The 16,843-nt window shown below is 48.7% G+C and overlaps 8 protein-coding genes across 8 annotated transcripts; 4 read left to right on the forward strand and 4 right to left on the reverse strand.

Moving 5' to 3' along the window:
- Window positions 1-191: 191 nt before the first annotated feature.
- BKA55DRAFT_535566 (putative D-aminoacylase) lies at window positions 192-1,791 on the forward strand (the record flags this gene model as incomplete). Its single annotated transcript, XM_046189718.1, has 3 exons — window positions 192-1,158; window positions 1,190-1,379; window positions 1,443-1,791. 3 exons carry the CDS (start codon window positions 192-194, stop codon window positions 1,789-1,791), a joined length of 1,506 nt encoding a protein of 501 aa, XP_046054380.1.
- A 298-nt stretch (window positions 1,792-2,089) lies between these two features.
- BKA55DRAFT_686112 (glycoside hydrolase superfamily) lies at window positions 2,090-4,522 on the reverse strand (the record flags this gene model as incomplete). The annotated part of the gene is made up of 3 exons (XM_046198894.1): window positions 2,090-4,025; window positions 4,074-4,392; window positions 4,441-4,522. 3 exons carry the CDS (start codon window positions 4,520-4,522, stop codon window positions 2,090-2,092), a joined length of 2,337 nt encoding a protein of 778 aa, XP_046054381.1.
- A 385-nt stretch (window positions 4,523-4,907) lies between these two features.
- BKA55DRAFT_590867 (uncharacterized protein) lies at window positions 4,908-7,827 on the reverse strand (the record flags this gene model as incomplete). The annotated part of the gene is made up of 4 exons (XM_046195153.1): window positions 4,908-6,254; window positions 6,365-6,717; window positions 6,842-7,148; window positions 7,198-7,827. 4 exons carry the CDS (start codon window positions 7,825-7,827, stop codon window positions 4,908-4,910), a joined length of 2,637 nt encoding a protein of 878 aa, XP_046054382.1.
- A 363-nt stretch (window positions 7,828-8,190) lies between these two features.
- Window positions 8,191-9,788, reverse strand: BKA55DRAFT_590868 (cytochrome P450; the record flags this gene model as incomplete). Its single annotated transcript, XM_046195154.1, has 7 exons — window positions 8,191-8,361; window positions 8,409-8,467; window positions 8,519-8,730; window positions 8,778-9,088; window positions 9,139-9,303; window positions 9,350-9,504; window positions 9,554-9,788. 7 exons carry the CDS (start codon window positions 9,786-9,788, stop codon window positions 8,191-8,193), a joined length of 1,308 nt encoding a protein of 435 aa, XP_046054383.1.
- Window positions 9,789-10,027: 239 nt separating this feature from the next.
- On the forward strand, window positions 10,028-11,959 carry BKA55DRAFT_719227 (major facilitator superfamily domain-containing protein; the record flags this gene model as incomplete). The annotated part of the gene is made up of 7 exons (XM_046200958.1): window positions 10,028-10,110; window positions 10,141-10,292; window positions 10,342-10,450; window positions 10,517-10,723; window positions 10,775-11,113; window positions 11,165-11,532; window positions 11,581-11,959. The coding sequence occupies 7 exons, from the start codon at window positions 10,028-10,030 to the stop codon at window positions 11,850-11,852; spliced, it is 1,530 nt and encodes a 509-aa protein (XP_046054384.1). The 3' UTR covers window positions 11,853-11,959.
- An 83-nt stretch (window positions 11,960-12,042) lies between these two features.
- BKA55DRAFT_590870 (serine hydrolase-domain-containing protein) lies at window positions 12,043-12,859 on the forward strand (the record flags this gene model as incomplete). The annotated part of the gene is made up of 2 exons (XM_046195155.1): window positions 12,043-12,084; window positions 12,401-12,859. The coding sequence occupies 2 exons, from the start codon at window positions 12,043-12,045 to the stop codon at window positions 12,857-12,859; spliced, it is 501 nt and encodes a 166-aa protein (XP_046054385.1).
- Window positions 12,860-13,862: 1,003 nt separating this feature from the next.
- On the forward strand, window positions 13,863-14,968 carry BKA55DRAFT_734887 (Alpha/Beta hydrolase protein; the record flags this gene model as incomplete). Its single annotated transcript, XM_046201278.1, has 3 exons — window positions 13,863-14,745; window positions 14,794-14,840; window positions 14,890-14,968. The coding sequence occupies exons 1-3, from the start codon at window positions 13,909-13,911 to the stop codon at window positions 14,966-14,968; spliced, it is 963 nt and encodes a 320-aa protein (XP_046054386.1). The 5' UTR covers window positions 13,863-13,908.
- A 134-nt stretch (window positions 14,969-15,102) lies between these two features.
- On the reverse strand, window positions 15,103-16,781 carry BKA55DRAFT_502263 (uncharacterized protein; the record flags this gene model as incomplete). Its single annotated transcript, XM_046186909.1, has 2 exons — window positions 15,103-16,661; window positions 16,715-16,781. 2 exons carry the CDS (start codon window positions 16,779-16,781, stop codon window positions 15,103-15,105), a joined length of 1,626 nt encoding a protein of 541 aa, XP_046054387.1.
- Window positions 16,782-16,843: the final 62 nt, after the last annotated feature.

Below are 16,843 nucleotides of genomic sequence, written 5' to 3' on the forward strand. Positions count from 1 at the left end.
TTGGCAGTGAGCGTTTTATTTCTAATAATTTCTCTGTACTGGAATTTGGCTCTTGCATATCGGCTTCACTGGCCTCCAAGATTGGGTATGACGGTTTTGCACTTTATAGCCCACCAACTTCATGGACCGCAATGACACTGATACCATTTCCCTACTGACCTGTTCATTAAGCAGGGCAACACCAACCCAAAATGGCTGACATTACAGTCAGACTCCGCCACCTGGCCCATCCCATCGAGCGCTTGATGTCTATCGCGGGCACTCCAGGTGTGTCCATTGGTGTAGTGACCAAGGACAATCCGATAATCTATGACAATTATGGCTTTCGCGATGTTGAAAGGAAGCTCCCTGTCACTGAAGATACAATCTTTCCGATTTGCTCTTTAACCAAAGCCATCACTGCCGCAGCACTTGGTCTCCTTGTTGAAGAGAAGAAAGTATCGTGGGACAGCCTTGTCAAGGATGTCCTGCCGACTTTCCACTCCGTGGACCCTATTATTCATAATCACACTACCATAAGCGATATTCTTTGCCACCGTACCGGAATGGGCTGGGGTGATAATCTCATTCTTGGCACTGCAGGCAACGTTCTTCTCAGGTCGGAACATGTCATGAAATTTATCAACAACAGGCCTCTCATACGTCCATTCCGTGCTAAGTTTGGATACAACAACCTCAATTACGAAATGGTTGGCTCTGTCATTGAACAAGTCAGTGGACAGTCCTACTTCGACTTCCTGCAAAGCCGCCTTCTGGATCCTCTTGGAATGGAAAGGACCTTCTTCCAGACACCCTCAAAGAGTGTCGACGGTGTAGCAGTATGCTACAACGCTCTCGAAAATGCTTCCACGGTTCCCATCGACTTCCTCAGGATGGGCGATGATGGGTACGGTGCCGCTAACGGTGGGGCACGTTCGTCAGTCAAAGACTTGGTCAAACTATACAGCAGCTATATGAAAGGCTTTAACTCCCAGTTCAGTGAGACTTCTGCCTCCAACGAGGACTCGCCCCTCAAGCAGCTAAACCAGATCATGTCTGGAAAGATCCCCTCTGACCAGCCATCGCAGCATGAGGCCTCCTATGCATATGGATGGGGAAGAGTTCAGCTACCAGGCCGCCTCGGACAGATCGGCCTCAACCCAGCATTGCTCCCTAATGGTATGCCTCTTATCGGTAAAGGGACCTCCAGCCTGGTTCTGTTTCATCAGGGAAAGCCTTCCTGGCTCACTTACCTTTGTGGCTCTTTTGCCCGAGATGGAGACTGTGATCGTTGTTCTCACAAACTCACTCGCTCTCAATGATGCAGCAGACTGGATCGGTCAGCTAATAATTGAAGAGATTGTCAACGTACCGTCAGAGCTCAGAACCGACTTTACTAGGTTAGCGGAAGCGGCTGTTGCCGAGAATCTCAAGTAGTAACCCCGAGTAGTTGATAAACTAAGGGAGGGTCGAAAAGCGGGAACATCACCAAAGCCACTGACAGAGTACGTCGGCACTTACTGGGATGACTTGCAAATTTTCAAGGTTGAAGTCAGGGTTCTAGAGGACAAGCTCTATTGGCTCATGCAGGGTCTCGAAACAGAAAGGTTCAAATTGACTCACTACCATGAGGATACTTTCACGTGGCTTGAGGCTCGAGACGAACTGGCGAGTAGAGGTCGGTGGGTTGGAAGCGACCAAGACGCGACATTCTGGAAGGTGGAATTCGGGGCCAACGAATCTGGTAAGGTCAGAGAGCTGATCTGGGTTCCTGACGTTGAGCTTCCACCGATAATTTACACAAGGTCATGAAAGAGATTTGTCTGTAATGAGAATGATTCAGTCTGATATACATTGTGACCTATAATTCCCACCTCTACTTCCTCTCCTACGGCTATAGTGTTAACCTGAGATCATGAACAAAGAGCATCGCTATCAAAAAGGTAACGTTGGAGTATGAACAGAATTAAATTGAACATTAGATTGAATATAGCAAAGGGAGTATAACCTTGACAGAAAAAGAAAACCTTCCACCAATGAGTATGCATAACAAATAGAAAGACAAAGACCAATTTTAGGGCAACAAATCCATCTCCCGTACTCTACAACGTTACTTTACCAATCGAACAGTCGTCGAAGACTTCAAATCCCTTGAGCTGAAGCCAACACTGAATTTGATATGACCATTCGGAACCACCCAGTCCTGGATAGTAACATCCCAATAACTCAGATCGCGACGTTTCAGGCTGAACGAAACTTTCTTGGCCTTCCCAGGCTCAAGATGGACCTTCTCGAACCCGCGCAGCATCCGGACTGGGCTCTTTGCTGGGATGTTCTTCTCGGGTAAAGAAGCATACAGCTGGACGACTGTCGCGCCTGCAACCCGACCGGTGTTGGATACCTCGACAGAACACTTGACCACTGTTTCCCAAAGATGAGGGTTACCGCCTAGCGCAAGCGTAGTGTTGGAGGGAGGTGCACGAGCGGAGATCTTGTTCGCTGAGGCGACGACGAGCTTTGAGGATAGATCAAAGGTAGTGTAGCTGAGCCCGTACCCAAACTCGTAAACGGGCTCTAGGCCCTTGTTGTCGAAGTGTCGATAGTCAATGAGGAGTCCCTCAGTGAAATCACTTTGCCATTTTGAAGCATCTTCTGCGGCAGACCCAGTGATGTTGACGATTTTTCCGTTGTAGTCCTCCTCTTTCTTGGCGATAGTATATGGGAGCTTTCCAGAGGGATTGACCTTTCCGATCAAGATATCCATGATGGAGTTCCCTGATTCCTGGCCTGGATAATGCGCAGCGACGATGGCGCTCACGTTGGGGTTCATCGCCCATGGCATGATGTCTGGCCCTCCAGAGTGAGTTACGACGATTGTTCGACGGGGGCAGCGGGATGCGATACTATTGACGACCTCGACTGAGTTGTCATCTGCGACAAGGGTCTTGCGATCAAAACCCTCGGTGGCAAAAGACTTCAGGAAGACGATGCAGACTTCAGGCCAGGGGTACAGGCCAGGCATGCTGCTGAGAATAGCAGTGTTGTTGGTAACGTACTGAAGCCGCTTGTCGTTCTCCTTCGCGTAAGCCTTGAACGCATCCAAAGGGCTGACAACGTAGCTGGGTCGGCCGCTTCCAGAACCGCCTCCAGAGATCAGAGTCCCGATATCGATGCCGTCATAGTCGCTGAAGAGGGTACCGACGGAAGGATCAGCGGCATCATTGCCAAAGAGACCAATGTTGGTGATAGACTTGTTCAAAGGGAGAATAGAGCCTTCATTCTTGAGCAAGACTGTTCCAGCAGCTGCTATCTCGCGGATGAGAGCAGAGTGGTTGCCGCGAACATCGCGACCAACGGGAGATGGGCCAGGATAAGGATACTTGAAGCCGTTGTAGACAAGAGGCTGGGAAGAAGGGTCAACAGAAGGATATCCCTTATCCTGACCAAGGTAGAAGTAAGGCGTCAAGATACGACGCACCATACCGTCCAAGTCAGTTTCAGAAAGTGTCTCGTTCTTGACAGCGTTGACAAGGTTATCACCCCAGTACGTCTCAACAAGGGGAAGTAGATTGACAGGTCCAGGTTGGTTCATATCAAGACCTGCCTTGACAGGAATAAGTCCAGGCGGCGTCGCCAGAAAGTCAGACATGACATAACCTTCAAACCCAAGCTCCTTCTTCAAGAGGTTGTTAATGAGATTCTTGTTCTCGCAGCTGTACGTCTCATTGACACGGTTATAGCCGCACATAACTGATGCTACACCAGCGTGAACGGCGTCAGCAAAAGGCCAGAGATACAGTTCGTGCATAGTGCGATCATCAATGTTGGAGGATACCGCGTCGACCATCTTGCCGTTTATCATGGTGGGTTTTCGCTGTGTTTCTTGTTCATTGCCAACGAGGTGCTTTGCGGTGGCTTGGACACCAGTATCTTGAATTGCGCGGATTGTTTCATCCATGGCGATGCCGGTTAGGTAAGGATCTGGGGAGAAGCCTTCCCAATTGCGGCCGCCGTATGGACTCCTACCAAGAGCGCCTGCAACGGGTCTAATCACCGGTCAGTGGAGAACAATCAGTAGGTGTATCAGATCTTACCCGAGAATGACGTGGGCACCCTTCGCTTTGAACTCCTCCGCCATAGCCTCTCCCCTCAGGGCCATCAACTGCCTATCCCACGTCGCAGCAGTAGTGACACCTGAAGGAAAGACACTGACCAGATCTCCAAGACGAAGTCCAATGGGACCGTCTTGAATGCAAAGACCGCCGAAGCCAAGACGTTTGATGGGTGCGATGTGCTCAATGCACGTTCCATCAAACGTCCCTGTAACCATCAAGGATTTCTCCTTGAGTGTCATCTTGGAGATCAATGAATCTGCTTTATCACGGGCGTTGAGCCATTGTGAGGGCTCAATTGCTGGGCAATGTCAGCATGCCTTGATGACGTTCTTTAGAGCAAACTAACCTGAAGATGACTCTTTGGGCAGAGTTTCTGCCACTACAAGCAAGACCAAGGATAGTAAGGTCGCCAAATTGAGTCCATACATCTTGAGTGCAGAATATTTAGTCTTTGAGATATTGTCTTAGCTTCGTTAACCAAGTCGCTAGCATCTCAGCCTTATATACACTCCAACTCATCCACTCTGGAAGAAGTTAAGCATCCACTATCCTATTCTCGCCGAGTTCCGCACAGCCCCCAAAAGAGGCCGAAATGAATCGTAACATGCCAAGAAATGTTCAATCCTTCATCTCTCCAGCTCCATTAGCCCCAACCTAATCTGTATAAAAAGAGGCGCAAGAGTCTAGACTTGTATCCCTTCCAAGGCTAATCTTACGATTTATCGTTGCATGTAATGACTTCAGCTGACAAGGGGGTGCTCCCATTTCTGTAAAAATGCGACATGTCGATTGTGTACCTAGATTGCTGCTACCCTACCAGAAGTACTCGTCAAATCCCTCCTGCACATCCAGGGCTATGCCTTTCGCGAGCTCAGCTGCCCGTCCCTTTGGCACTGAGACTTGTACCTGGTATCCCAGTCTCTTTCCACCACCTGCATCGTTACTCGCCTTCGCCCTGTAAATCATGCACCAATTTCTAACAGGTAACGCCTCCACTTCCAGAGGCTGGCAAAACATCTCCTGCCCCTGTCCAAAGTTTATCTCCTCCATGGAAACTTTAGTCCAATCATCTACATACAGAGTATCGGGGTCAAATGCAGGGGTAAGGTCCATTAATCCATTCACATTTTGGATAGACTGAATCCACTCATCGCCTTTGGCCAGCTTCTCTGGCGTCAGTCCAATGACTCCTTCACGAACCGCCAGTGCCACTTCACTCAGGTTCTTAGATGCTGCAAGATACGGCGTGTCTACCGCTGTGATACAGTTCCCAAAATACTCCTCGGGCATATTTCTAGTTTTGCGCGCATCTACTATAGTAACAATTCGAGTAACTCTTGAGTATGCCGTAAGCCCATTGTACACAAAGCGGTTAAGGGCCTTCAGTAGATAAGCTTTGAAAGCATCTTGAGTTGAGCATGTTGTCGGATGTAGCCGAGCACGCGTCTTTTCGACAAGGATACTAAGATCATCTGCCGTGACATCGAATCTTGCATATTCCAGGGTTTTGAACATGATCGTGTGAACTAGTGGGGCATAGGCTTTGATCTTGCTTATCAAGGTGGGAGAGAATTGCTGGGAGCGGCGGGGAAGACGTCGGGGTATCTCATTGACTGATACAGTTTTGAGAGCAGATTTGAAGCGTATTCTTTCAGTTACGGGAGGAGGGATTGATGTCACCTCTTGGGTATGGATATTCTGCCACGCCTTGAGGAGCTGGTATAGAGACAAGGCATCACCAAGGACATGACAGAAGCTCACCCCCAGGACTGTTTGACAAGTGCTTGGTAGGTATGTCACAGTGATCTGTAACAGGGGAGCTTGGCCATTGAGGACTTTCTTAGTCGTGATGCGGTTGATGAAGCTCTTCCAGACTGAAGGATGGAATGCCCCTTCATGATTTGTCTGCCAGTATAGGGGGACGGGGTGGTAGAGGTGCAGCGAGAGCTCTCCCTGTGTAGCCGCAGAGGGTCTCCTGAAGCGCCCGTACACAGGTGGGTACAGTGACAGGGTCTTGGACAGTGATGCACACAGCCTGTCCTTGTCCAAGGTTCCGTTAATGACTAAGACGACATCAACTGGCATGAAGTAGGTGTCGAGGAAGCTGAGCGGGAAGACTCTATCGCCACTCCCCTGATCATCATGGTGAAGATCAATACGCTGCGCCATAATGAAACAAAATTGGCGGTACTTTCAGCAAGAATTACAACTAGCAACACTGAATACCAAATATTAAATGACTCCCAGGCAGATCATTTGGTTGCAGACACCTGTCTGAGCCCCTCGGCCAGTTTCCCAAGAAATTCGCCGTTCAGCCCCCAAATCCCACCAACAAACGCCCCGATCACCAATACCAGAATAGTAAACTTGACGAACCCACTGGCAGTCAACCAAACGTTCGCAATCTCCATCCCATAATCCCTCACAGCCGCTCTGAGTGGTGTCGTCCCAAAGAAGCAAATATTCATTACAAACGCACTCCTCTTCCGCTCCTTCAACCTCCTAGCCCTCATCTTATCCACATACTCCCTTAGCATACCCGCCCTCTTCTCAACGGGAGTGCCCGGGAACCGCATGATAGTCCTACTAAGATCCACAGCATCCTCCATGGCGCATGCAGCTCCTTTTCCAAGGAATGGTGCCATACTAGGAAAGATTAGCACCGAAGGATTCTAGAAGTGTTTCGAGAGCTTACTTGAATGTGGCATCACCAACTAGAGTTACATTACCCGAATCCCACGGCTCACTAACGTCTACCATTCGGAAGACGTTGGCGTAGGCAGAGTCCGTGACGATGAGCTCCACTAGTGCTTTGATGGAGGGATGCGTTGGATGCGCGTTGGCGCGGGAGATGCACTCGGCTTTGAGTTCATGGGGTGTCATCTCGGCGGGGGATTTTGACTGATCGGCGAAATCTTCGAGGCGGCTGCCGAAGCCTACCATAACGTATGATGTCTCTGGGTCGATGTGCTCGGGATCGAGACCCTTGGCATAAGGCTTCTCGGGGTTTTGCCATGTCATGATGGTAATTTCTTGACCATTGGGGTAAAGAACCTTTTCCGTCAGTACTTTCCCTTGTAACTGAGTGCATGCATATGCTTACCAGACTCCCGGTCTTGTAGGGGATCATGCTTTCCACCTCTCGAGTGTAAGGTACTTTGAAGTAGATGATCACCAAATCTGTCTGCACCGTCTGTACACTCGGTAACAGCGTACGTCGGACTCGTGAAGTGATCCCGTCAGCGCCAACAATTAGATCACAGACATGACTACTCCCATCCGCGAAATTGGCCTTGATCGTTCCATCCTTCATCTCCTCGTAAGCCGTAAACTTCTTCCCAGTCGTCAACCACTTTTCAGACTCATGAAGAAGTCCCTTCCTCAATCTGATTCTCGAGACCGCGGCTGTTCGCCGGAACTCCTCGGGTAGATAAGTGTAGAATACATGCCCGTTTGGTCGCATGAAACACGAGTGATAGTAGCCCTCTTTTGGCGTTTTAGCCACGCTGGGCAGAACCTTGGCCCATGTATCGGGTGGTAGATGGATCTTCAGAAGGTTGAGGATCTCGAGACTTAGCTGAATGCGGTATCCAGAGAGGCTATCCTCATTTTCGTAGCGCTCGAAAACGTGTGCATCGATTCCTGGGGCGGAGGAGAGTAATTGGCCGAGGAGAAGACCAGCGATACCACCACCAATAACGGCTACGCGGATGGGCTTCGATTGGTCGTTCATCTCCAGCAATTGACAGCTTCTGATTACAATGTAGTTAGTCAAGAAGATTTCGATCTATTTTCTCTTTAATCAACCTAACATATATACGTTTTTACAACCGGCTTGGAGTTATTTGGGCACCCCAGACTTTCCTCGGTGAATTTCCAGCGCAATTCAGTGCTATCACGCCACCCTTTTACGAACACCAACCAAATATTCCCCCGAGGCGATGTATAGCACACTATGATGCCGATACTCGATCTTCTGATCTGGTACGATTGAGATGTCAAATCGTCGCAACAGAACAGCTAGGATAAGTCGGACTTCCTTCAATGCGAAACTACCATAATTAGCGTCGTATCGTAGAAGTAACTGGTTGGGACCTTACTGCTTGCCAATGCAGACTCGCGAGCCTGCTGAGAATGGATACCAATTCTTCTCAGAAGGCTTTTCACCTCCATGACCGGAGATCCATCGCTCGGGAATAAACTTATCGGCGTCGGGATAGACGCGTGAATCGCGGTGGAGAGCTGTTGTATCTGCTGTAACGAGTGTCTAATTCTGTCAGCTCTAACGTTGTGGTCACGGGGTGAGGGACTTACACCAGCGGGCAAAACGTAGTCTCCAACCGTCACAGGTTCCAAAGCCTGTCGCGCAAAGCCTTTCAATTGACATTAGTCGGCACCACGCTTAGAAAGGAGAAATAACTTACCGCCAGCTGCAGGAGGAAGCATGCGAAGTGTTTCGTGGATGACTGCATTGAGATATGGCAAGTTATGAGTGTTCTCGTCGACAATTGGATCGCTCGGCGATGCCAGTAGTTCATCCAGCTCTTTCTTCAGTGCCTGGTACGCACTGGGGTTCTCTAGAAGCTTCATGAGGCAGAAAGTCGCAGTTACAGCCGATGTGTCGCTTCCAGCCAGCCTCCAAATGATTAGCAATTGATTCGCTGCAGAGAGTTGGTTTCTTACAGAAAGACAAACATCTCGGCCTTGATGTCCTCCATACTCAACTTATCCGGATTCTCGGCCGAAGCTTCAAGTAGCATATCAAGCAGGTCCCTTCGTTCACTCTTCTTCTGGCTGTGCAGGCGTTTGTCGATGATGCCCTGGACAATCGCATCCAGCTCCTCATCTCTCGGCTTTCCAAAAAGACTGAGAAACGGTATTGTTTGGTACAGAGCCGCTTTCTTCATGTAATTTGTGATTCTTGTCTTCAGTGGATGGTGGCCTTGGCGAACGAGACCGAATGAGCCGCCAAAAGAGCACTCGGCCATGATGTCCTGTAATTGTCAACAATCACGCGTCATTCAAGTGCAGTAATGGTCCTTACCGAAGCGAGACTGCTGAGCAGATCATAAATATTGACAGTCGCTGTTCCACCGCCAGCAGCGCAGCGCTCTTCCAGTACATCTTCTAACACCTGAACGCAGTCATGCATCAGCGGCTCCAGCGCTTTGAGGTAGCTCATGGAGAATCCATTCGAGAGCAGTCTTCGCTGAATATTGTTAGCACATATGCGCTATTTTGCACTGATTTCTCACTCTAATGCGATACTTGGCCTTATCCCTCTCCGTAAACAACGTCGCGACGTGCGGGTTCTGGCGATACTTCTCATAAAGAGGACTTTTATGCAGATCCCATTCCACGAGAACCCGATGGACCGACACTGGATCAGACACCAAGACCAAATTCGGCGCTGTAACAATGAGTAAAATTATACGGACAATCCACTGCGGTAGACTTACTGACTCGCACGACATCGCCATATCGACGATGAAGATCCTGTGCAAGAAAAGGTGCAGTGCCCTTCAGGAATGCCAAACGCCATGGTAGCGGTGATAATTTGTTCCAGAACGGCCCTGGAACTTTGGACAGGGGACCAGTAAACCCCAAGATTAGCGCCTTCAGCACCCGCCGCAGCAGCTCTAGGCCTACAACGAACAGCGCTAACGTGGTGTAAGAATACGGTAGGTTCAGCATCATGACACGATTGAACGACTCAGATTCATTGTAAAGCATATTACTTTGTCTGATTTATACACTCTGTCGTTATGTCTGCCACTGCAGTACGCATTGAGTCGCTGTAAAACGCGCCGAGAATGTGTGAAATACCCCGAGCCAACACCTCAGGTGATATATCACCCGAATCGCACCACTAAATCACTCCTCCAGGCCTGAATCCTACGACGCCATAATGCGACTGGTACAGAACCTCAGCAATGGCGGAAGAAGAGTCAAGCGCGCAGAATCGCGCAGCTAGCAGAACGATGGAAGGCTATAGGCTTCACCTCTCTGTTATCGGGTATGAGCGACGCTGAAGCAATTGCTGGAGTGATGCTGACTGGTACAGTTTGACGTTTGGCCTTTTCCTGTCTGCGCTCGAAACAACCATCGTGTCAACGACGCTAGACACCATCGCGAAGCATTTCGACGATGAGCGCGAATACTCGTGGATAGTCACTGCGTACATGGTCACTTTTAATGGTAAGAATTCTCAATCACTCTCCAATACCGTCATCTGATCATCCATCAGGCTTCTTGCTTCTCCACGCCAGGCTCAGCGATGTCTTTGGCCGCTTCATCGTCTTCTATGCCTGTCTCGCCATTTTCGCGTTATTCTCTGGCATTTGCGGAGCAGCACAGTCCATGACACAATTGCACGTATCAATTCTCAGTCTGTTCATTTTACAGCGGCTAACCAGCGACAGAATTGTTTTCCGTGCTTTGCAGGGCATCGGCGCCTCTGGTCTTTTCTCACTGACAATGGTCATCGTGCCTGACATCACTCCTGATCGCTGGCTGGGCTTGTACTCTGGTGTCGTGAGCTCAGTTTTCGCGTTCTCGAGTGTTTTGGGCCCGGTGTTGGGCGGTGTGCTGGCGCAGCATTCGACGTGGAGATGGGTGTTTTTGCTCAAGTACGTGAGACATACTCAGTTGCAGCTATTCCAGGACTGATTATTCTCCAGCTTACCAGGTGCAGCAGTATGCGCTTTTCTACTGCTTCCATCGCTGAAATGGAAGAATAACTCCAAATCCGTGAGAAGTGGATGGAGAGAGATTGACGTACCCGGCGCGTTTCTTTTCCTGGCGGCCACGATACTCCTCATCTACGCTTTACAGAGTGCTTCATCCATCGGTGATGGACATGGCTGGTCAAGTCCGACCATTATCGGCTGTTTGGCAGGTTCTGGAGTGTCGCTGATTATGTTCATTGGGTATGAACTGGTGCTCCCGCGATACTCATCAATGGCTCCGTTCTTCCCTCTTCCGCTGCTTCTGCAACCAGATAATGCTCTTCTCATGATGTGAGTATGATCAATTACCTTTTCTAGGCATTCATTAACTTGAAATCTCAGATCTGCTTTCTTCATGGGCAGCTCATTCTACTCAACCATCATCCAACTACCTCAACGTCTACAGCACGTCAATGACAAGTCGCCAACCACGGCAGGCGTCCTTCTCCTGCCAGTGCTTCTCCCATCAGCTGGGTTCTCTGCGCTATCTGGTGGTCTTTATCGCAAATTTCCGGAAGCAACACCTCTGCTTCTTTTCTGTGGTGGAGTTCTCCAAGTTATTGGCGTAGGGCTGCTATCTAGTCTGCCAACTGGGCCATCTGTCTCTAACAGTCAATATGGATTTGAAGTCATGACAGGAATTGGCTTTGGACTCATGCTTCCGTCGTTTATGATCCTCGCGCGAGATTGGGTCTCGGAGGAGCAGTACGGTAAGTAAACGTCTCCGGTATCACTTCTCTTGCTAATGTGCATCTCAGCGACCGCCATGGGCCTTGTGAATACGTTCAGAACCTTAGGCGGTTGCGTCTCAATTGCAGTCTGTGGCGCAATTCTTAACAAAGAACTGGATAAAACATCCAATGTCTCAAATCTTCAGTCCACTTATGGCGATATCTACAACAAACAATTCTTTGTCATGGCCATCTTGTCAATACCGTCTGCGTTGGCTGCTGGCATCATTTTGATAAGACAGTATACCAAGACAGGTGTTTTCAGTCTAGCACCTGGCACAAGCACTGTTAGCAGTTAGGGGTGCGTGCGGGCTCTCTCTGTGGTAATATTGATTGGCCTCGGCGGGTTTTATATCCCAGTTTTATACTCGCCGAGCCGAGTTTTGTACCATGCATATTTAATAAGACACAGTCAAGTAAACTCTCAGCGTTGGCAAATTCATTCTCAATTGCTTTTAGACGTAAATTTCAGATTAATCTTCATCCAACATGCGAATTCTTTGTCTCCATGGTGCTGGCACCAACTCCGAGGTAAGCACCTCCGGGTAGGAGCCTGTTGACAATGGCTAATCAGCACGAGTAGATCTTTCGAATCCAGCTTGGTATGAAGCCAAGTCTCGCACTGCACATTCGGAGCTAATACTTACAGGCCCCGTTATTCACCATCTGCTCCAAGATGACCCAACCCTTTCTTTTGAGTTTTACGATGCAGAAGTAGAATGCCCTCCTGCTCAAGGTATGGCCTCACCCCAATCGCATCAACCCTACTGTACTCACATACAAGATAGGCATCGAGGCATTATCTGAGGGCCCCTTTTACGAATGGTACTCCTGGGATCATCTACAGAAAATCCCACCAGCCGAAACAGCCACCAACGCGATCGACAATGTCCTCGACATAATAGCTGAAGAAGGCCCTTTCGACGGAGTCGTTGGCTTCTCCCAAGGCGCAGCCATAACAGCATCCGTGCTCGCACACTACTCCAAGCGAAACCCACTGCAGCCCCAGACCAATCTGTTCAAATTTGCAATGTTTATCTGCGGTTCTAAACCTTTTACATACGACGGCATGAATCGTATAGATCAGCGCGGAAAGCCTGTTGTTCAGATACCTACGGCGCATGTAGTGGGCAAGAAGGATCAATGGTATAAAGAGAGCTTAGGGTTGTTTGCGCTGTGTGATGGTCATTCTGCCAAGATTTATGATCATGGGCAGGGACATTCGTTGCCTGTTAATTCTCAGACGACGGGGGTTGTGTCACAGATGTTCAAGAATTTGAGTGCAAAGGCGAATTTTGCTTGTTAATAGATCTTCTCAGTTGGGATAGAAGTATAATTGCATTACCATATGACCTGGAGCCTGAGTCCGTTAGTTAAGAATCGATGTGAACGTTCTCGGATCAACGGAAGCATGACATCATGGGGTCGCTGTTAGTTATTAATAATTGCTAGTATGAGAAGCTTATAGTTTCTCTAGTACTATGTCAACTCAGACTATTCAGTAAACTGCGTTAAAAGAACCTTGATCGTCCAATAAAGCCATCGAGTGGGTGAAGAAATAGACGAGGATCTGACAGATACGCTAGTGAACCCATTCACAGCAATGTTCGATGAGATTGTTGGTTAGCGCGTAGCTTTTTTATCTGGCTTTCATGATAGTAATTTGCAATTGAGGATTGACTGGTAGAGCACAAGTGTTTGCCACTCTTACAGGACTCGCCTTTCGGGCATTCTATTATTATGTGTCAATGTGAAGATCTCGGCAGACCTGAGCGTGCAGCATTATCTGATTTCAGGAGTGCATACCCTATAGCTCCCTATGTGTAATTTTCCATATATTTCCTGAATCTCCATAAGTTTGCGTAATTCTCCTGGCGTCTTTCTTAGTTTTCCGAACTTCATTCCCCGCATGCACTATTTTTGCTAGCCTGGAATACCAATGCTGATAGGTCAATTTATGGTTATGGCCAGGGTCTAAGGGCCTCTCGCTCCCTCAACATGGTTCATCGCCGAATTCTGTCATACGGAGTACCAAGACATGCTATTAAATCCCCTATGCAGCGGCATGTAATGCCGGTCTTCAGCACGACACTGCCATGTAACGCTGTTGCACATTCGTCGACTGTGCCAGTTAAAAACACCCTTAAACGATCACCTTAGACTTACCCCTGTTATAAAAAAGTTTAATCACGTACCGAGCGGTCGAAAAGACTAGTTACTGAATCATGCAAAATTGACTTTCACGGATGTTAGAAAAAGATAAAAAGCTCCTGGCAGGCCCCAGTAATTAATGTATCTCAACCTTATCACCATCTTACATCTTCAGTCCCAAGATCCATTACACAGACTCTCAGCATGCAGTCTTGGTCACATGTAGCAGCTTCAGTGCTGATGCTCGTCAACATAGTCTCGGGTTTAAGCACCAAACTTGACCCAAAGGCGGAAAAGTCTTGTGAGTATACTGCTCCTTGGCAGACGCTCCCTGAACTTCCTCCCATGACCAAGGCAAACTTTGAAGGAACAGCACTAATTGACGGCATTGATCTTTGGTACGCGACATTCGGCGCACCGCTTGAGGAGAGCAAGGCTAAAGGCTTCAATCCTGTTATTTTCCTCCACGGTGGCTTTGCCAACAGTGATTACTGGGCCAACCAGATCAACCACCTCAAGGATCACCAATATACATTGATCACAATCGACTCTCGAGCCCAGGGTCGTTCTTCAGATGGTACCAGCCGCCCCTTGACCTATGATCTCATGACCGAAGATGTAGTTGGCTTGATGGACCATCTGGGAATCGAGAAATTCTCAACTATTGGTTGGTCCGATGGATCATGCATTTCTTTTGACCTCGCCATGAACTTCACCTCTCGCCTCGACCGCTCCTTTGCTTTTGGTGGAACTTACAGTCCTGAGAACATCAACGCTACTGCTGCAGAGAGCACTGTGTTCTTGAAGTATATGAAGAGAGTTCAGGAGGAGTATGAGAAGAACTCACCGTCAAAGGGCACATTCCACGAGTTTGAGGAGAGAATGAACACAATGTGGGGAAGTCTGCCAGACTGGGATGCAAAGTCTTTTGCTAAGATTTCTACGAGATACTCTGACCCTAATGCTCCTATTATGTGGATTGTTGATGGTGATTCTGAGGAGGCTGTCACTCGCTCTACTCCTGGTGAGATCCATAGCTGGGTAAGTCAATCGTTGCTCACTTTTCTTCTATTGCTAATAGTATGTCAGATCTGGGTTTCTGATCTTGTTATTCTTCCCGGAGTCAGCCACTTTGCGTAAGTCACGGCATCAGGTACCCATGCGACATCAATTAACTTTCCATAGGTTCATGCAAGACCCAGAGACCTTCAACGTCATGCTGGAGCGTTTCTTCGAGATCCCTCGGTTTCCAGGCGAGTTGTGAGCTATCCAACGCATAGACTAGTCCTTGATCTTGTTTAGGATAATGGTCTGCTACGAGGGCTAGGAGACAATAGGCCAAACTAATTCGTTTAGTTAATGCATTGAACGTGATGGTTTTCGGAATAGTACTTGTTATCAACCCATCCACTTCTTCACAGTTTCCCCAGCCCAATCACCAATAGCTCTCTTCTCTGTCCAAGCCCATTTCCCAATAGTGAAAGAAGCCAAAGGTACAAGGCCAAGAGTGAACAATCCAACAAGCCATAGATCCCAGTTCTTAGCCTTGAACTTTGACATGCGCATATCAGCCGTTTGCAGGTGCATCGGTCGCAGTTCCTTCTTGCCATCAAACCGTCCTTCTGTATCATACATGACTTCTTCAATAAGATCCGCACCAAGTTCCTTGCGACGGGACGCGGCTCGGGCGATGCGCTGCATGCGAACGCAGTTACGCCGGTATGAACCGTTCTTATCCTCAGACAGTAACTTGATCTTCTGGCAGACTTCTTCTGGGGTGAAGCGAAATTTGTCAAGGGCTTCAGAGGTTCCACTTGCGACCAGGCGAGGAACGTTGGAAATCTGATCGAAGAAGAAGCCCATGGCCAGCATTGGCTTCCCATGGTACAGACCCTCGTTGGCGCTGGAGCCACCACCGTGGGTCAGGTATATGGCTGCGTGATCATGGTCCAGGATGGCACGTTGAGGGGCAAAGGTTGTGATGAGGAATGATGAGTGTTCGCCCTTGAACAAGGATGCAAAGGTAAAAGATTTGCCGCCATTGTCAGTGAATTGATGACTAGCATCAATATCTCGACGTGCAGCCTCGGAGATGGACCAGATGACTCCATCAATGAGACCCTGATCCATCGCAGCGACGAGCCCTTGAGTGAGCTTTGCAGCATGATCGTTGGATAAGATGATATGGGTACCAAGAGCCAAGTATAAAGTTTTCTTATGCTTCTCCAAGAAAGACTCATACGGCTCTGAGAGGGGCGGGTAAGTATCAGCGAGGATAGGACCAACTGCTTGAACCAGCGGTGGAATATCCTTTGGCACCTCCAAACCAAAGAACGAATTGATCAAGACCAGATAATTGGGCTTGCTTGGAGTAGGCAGCTTGTAGTCGACTCCCGCGTCCTGTCTCATCTTCTTGGTCCACTTGACCCATCGAATGATAGAAGGCAATGCTTTGTAAATGACAAGCTCATTCCGGAAACGCAGCCACATTGAAGCGTTCTCAGAAGTTAACGTCCCTTCAATTTGAAAGCCTGGCTGACCAGGTATGTAAGAGCAAGGGCACATTAGAGCTGGCATCTGAGGATACACCATAGCCATGGGGATATTGTACTGATACAGAATATCCTTGACAGCGTCGACGAAAAAGTCAGCGACCATCATATCAGGCCTTGTAGCAGGATCATCAACAATTTGCTTCAAATGCTGATACGTTTGAGTCCAGTACCAATCAAACAGGTACTTGGAGTCCATGACACCAGCAAAGCCCTTCGAAGCGTCCCATTCTCGCATGCGGAGATAATGAGCTTCGAGATCTTCATGTGAAGGGCCGGGACCCATGAGATGAAGCTGGCTGATGTACTCGTAGCCTTTGGTCCATGACTCTTGACCTTCAAGAGTCGCAAAGTCAACAACGTGGCCTCTCTGAGCAAGAACCTTTCCCAACTCCAATACCGGGGCTGTAGACAAAATGTTAGCGCTGAGAAGCTAAAGTCTGGCGACGGGGTCTTACCAGCGTGAGTGTAGCCGCCCACAGTAACGACCATCAAAATCTTACGAGGTGGATTCGAAGGAGCCATGATTGCGATAGCGACCACAGCCTCAAAGAGCGACGTGAGGACTTGAGTGAATAAACTACAGG

This window comes from Fusarium redolens, assembly GCF_020744475.1.
Source record: "Fusarium redolens strain MPI-CAGE-AT-0023 chromosome Unknown BKA55scaffold_3, whole genome shotgun sequence".
Classification (NCBI taxonomy): Eukaryota; Fungi; Ascomycota; class Sordariomycetes; order Hypocreales; family Nectriaceae; genus Fusarium; species Fusarium redolens.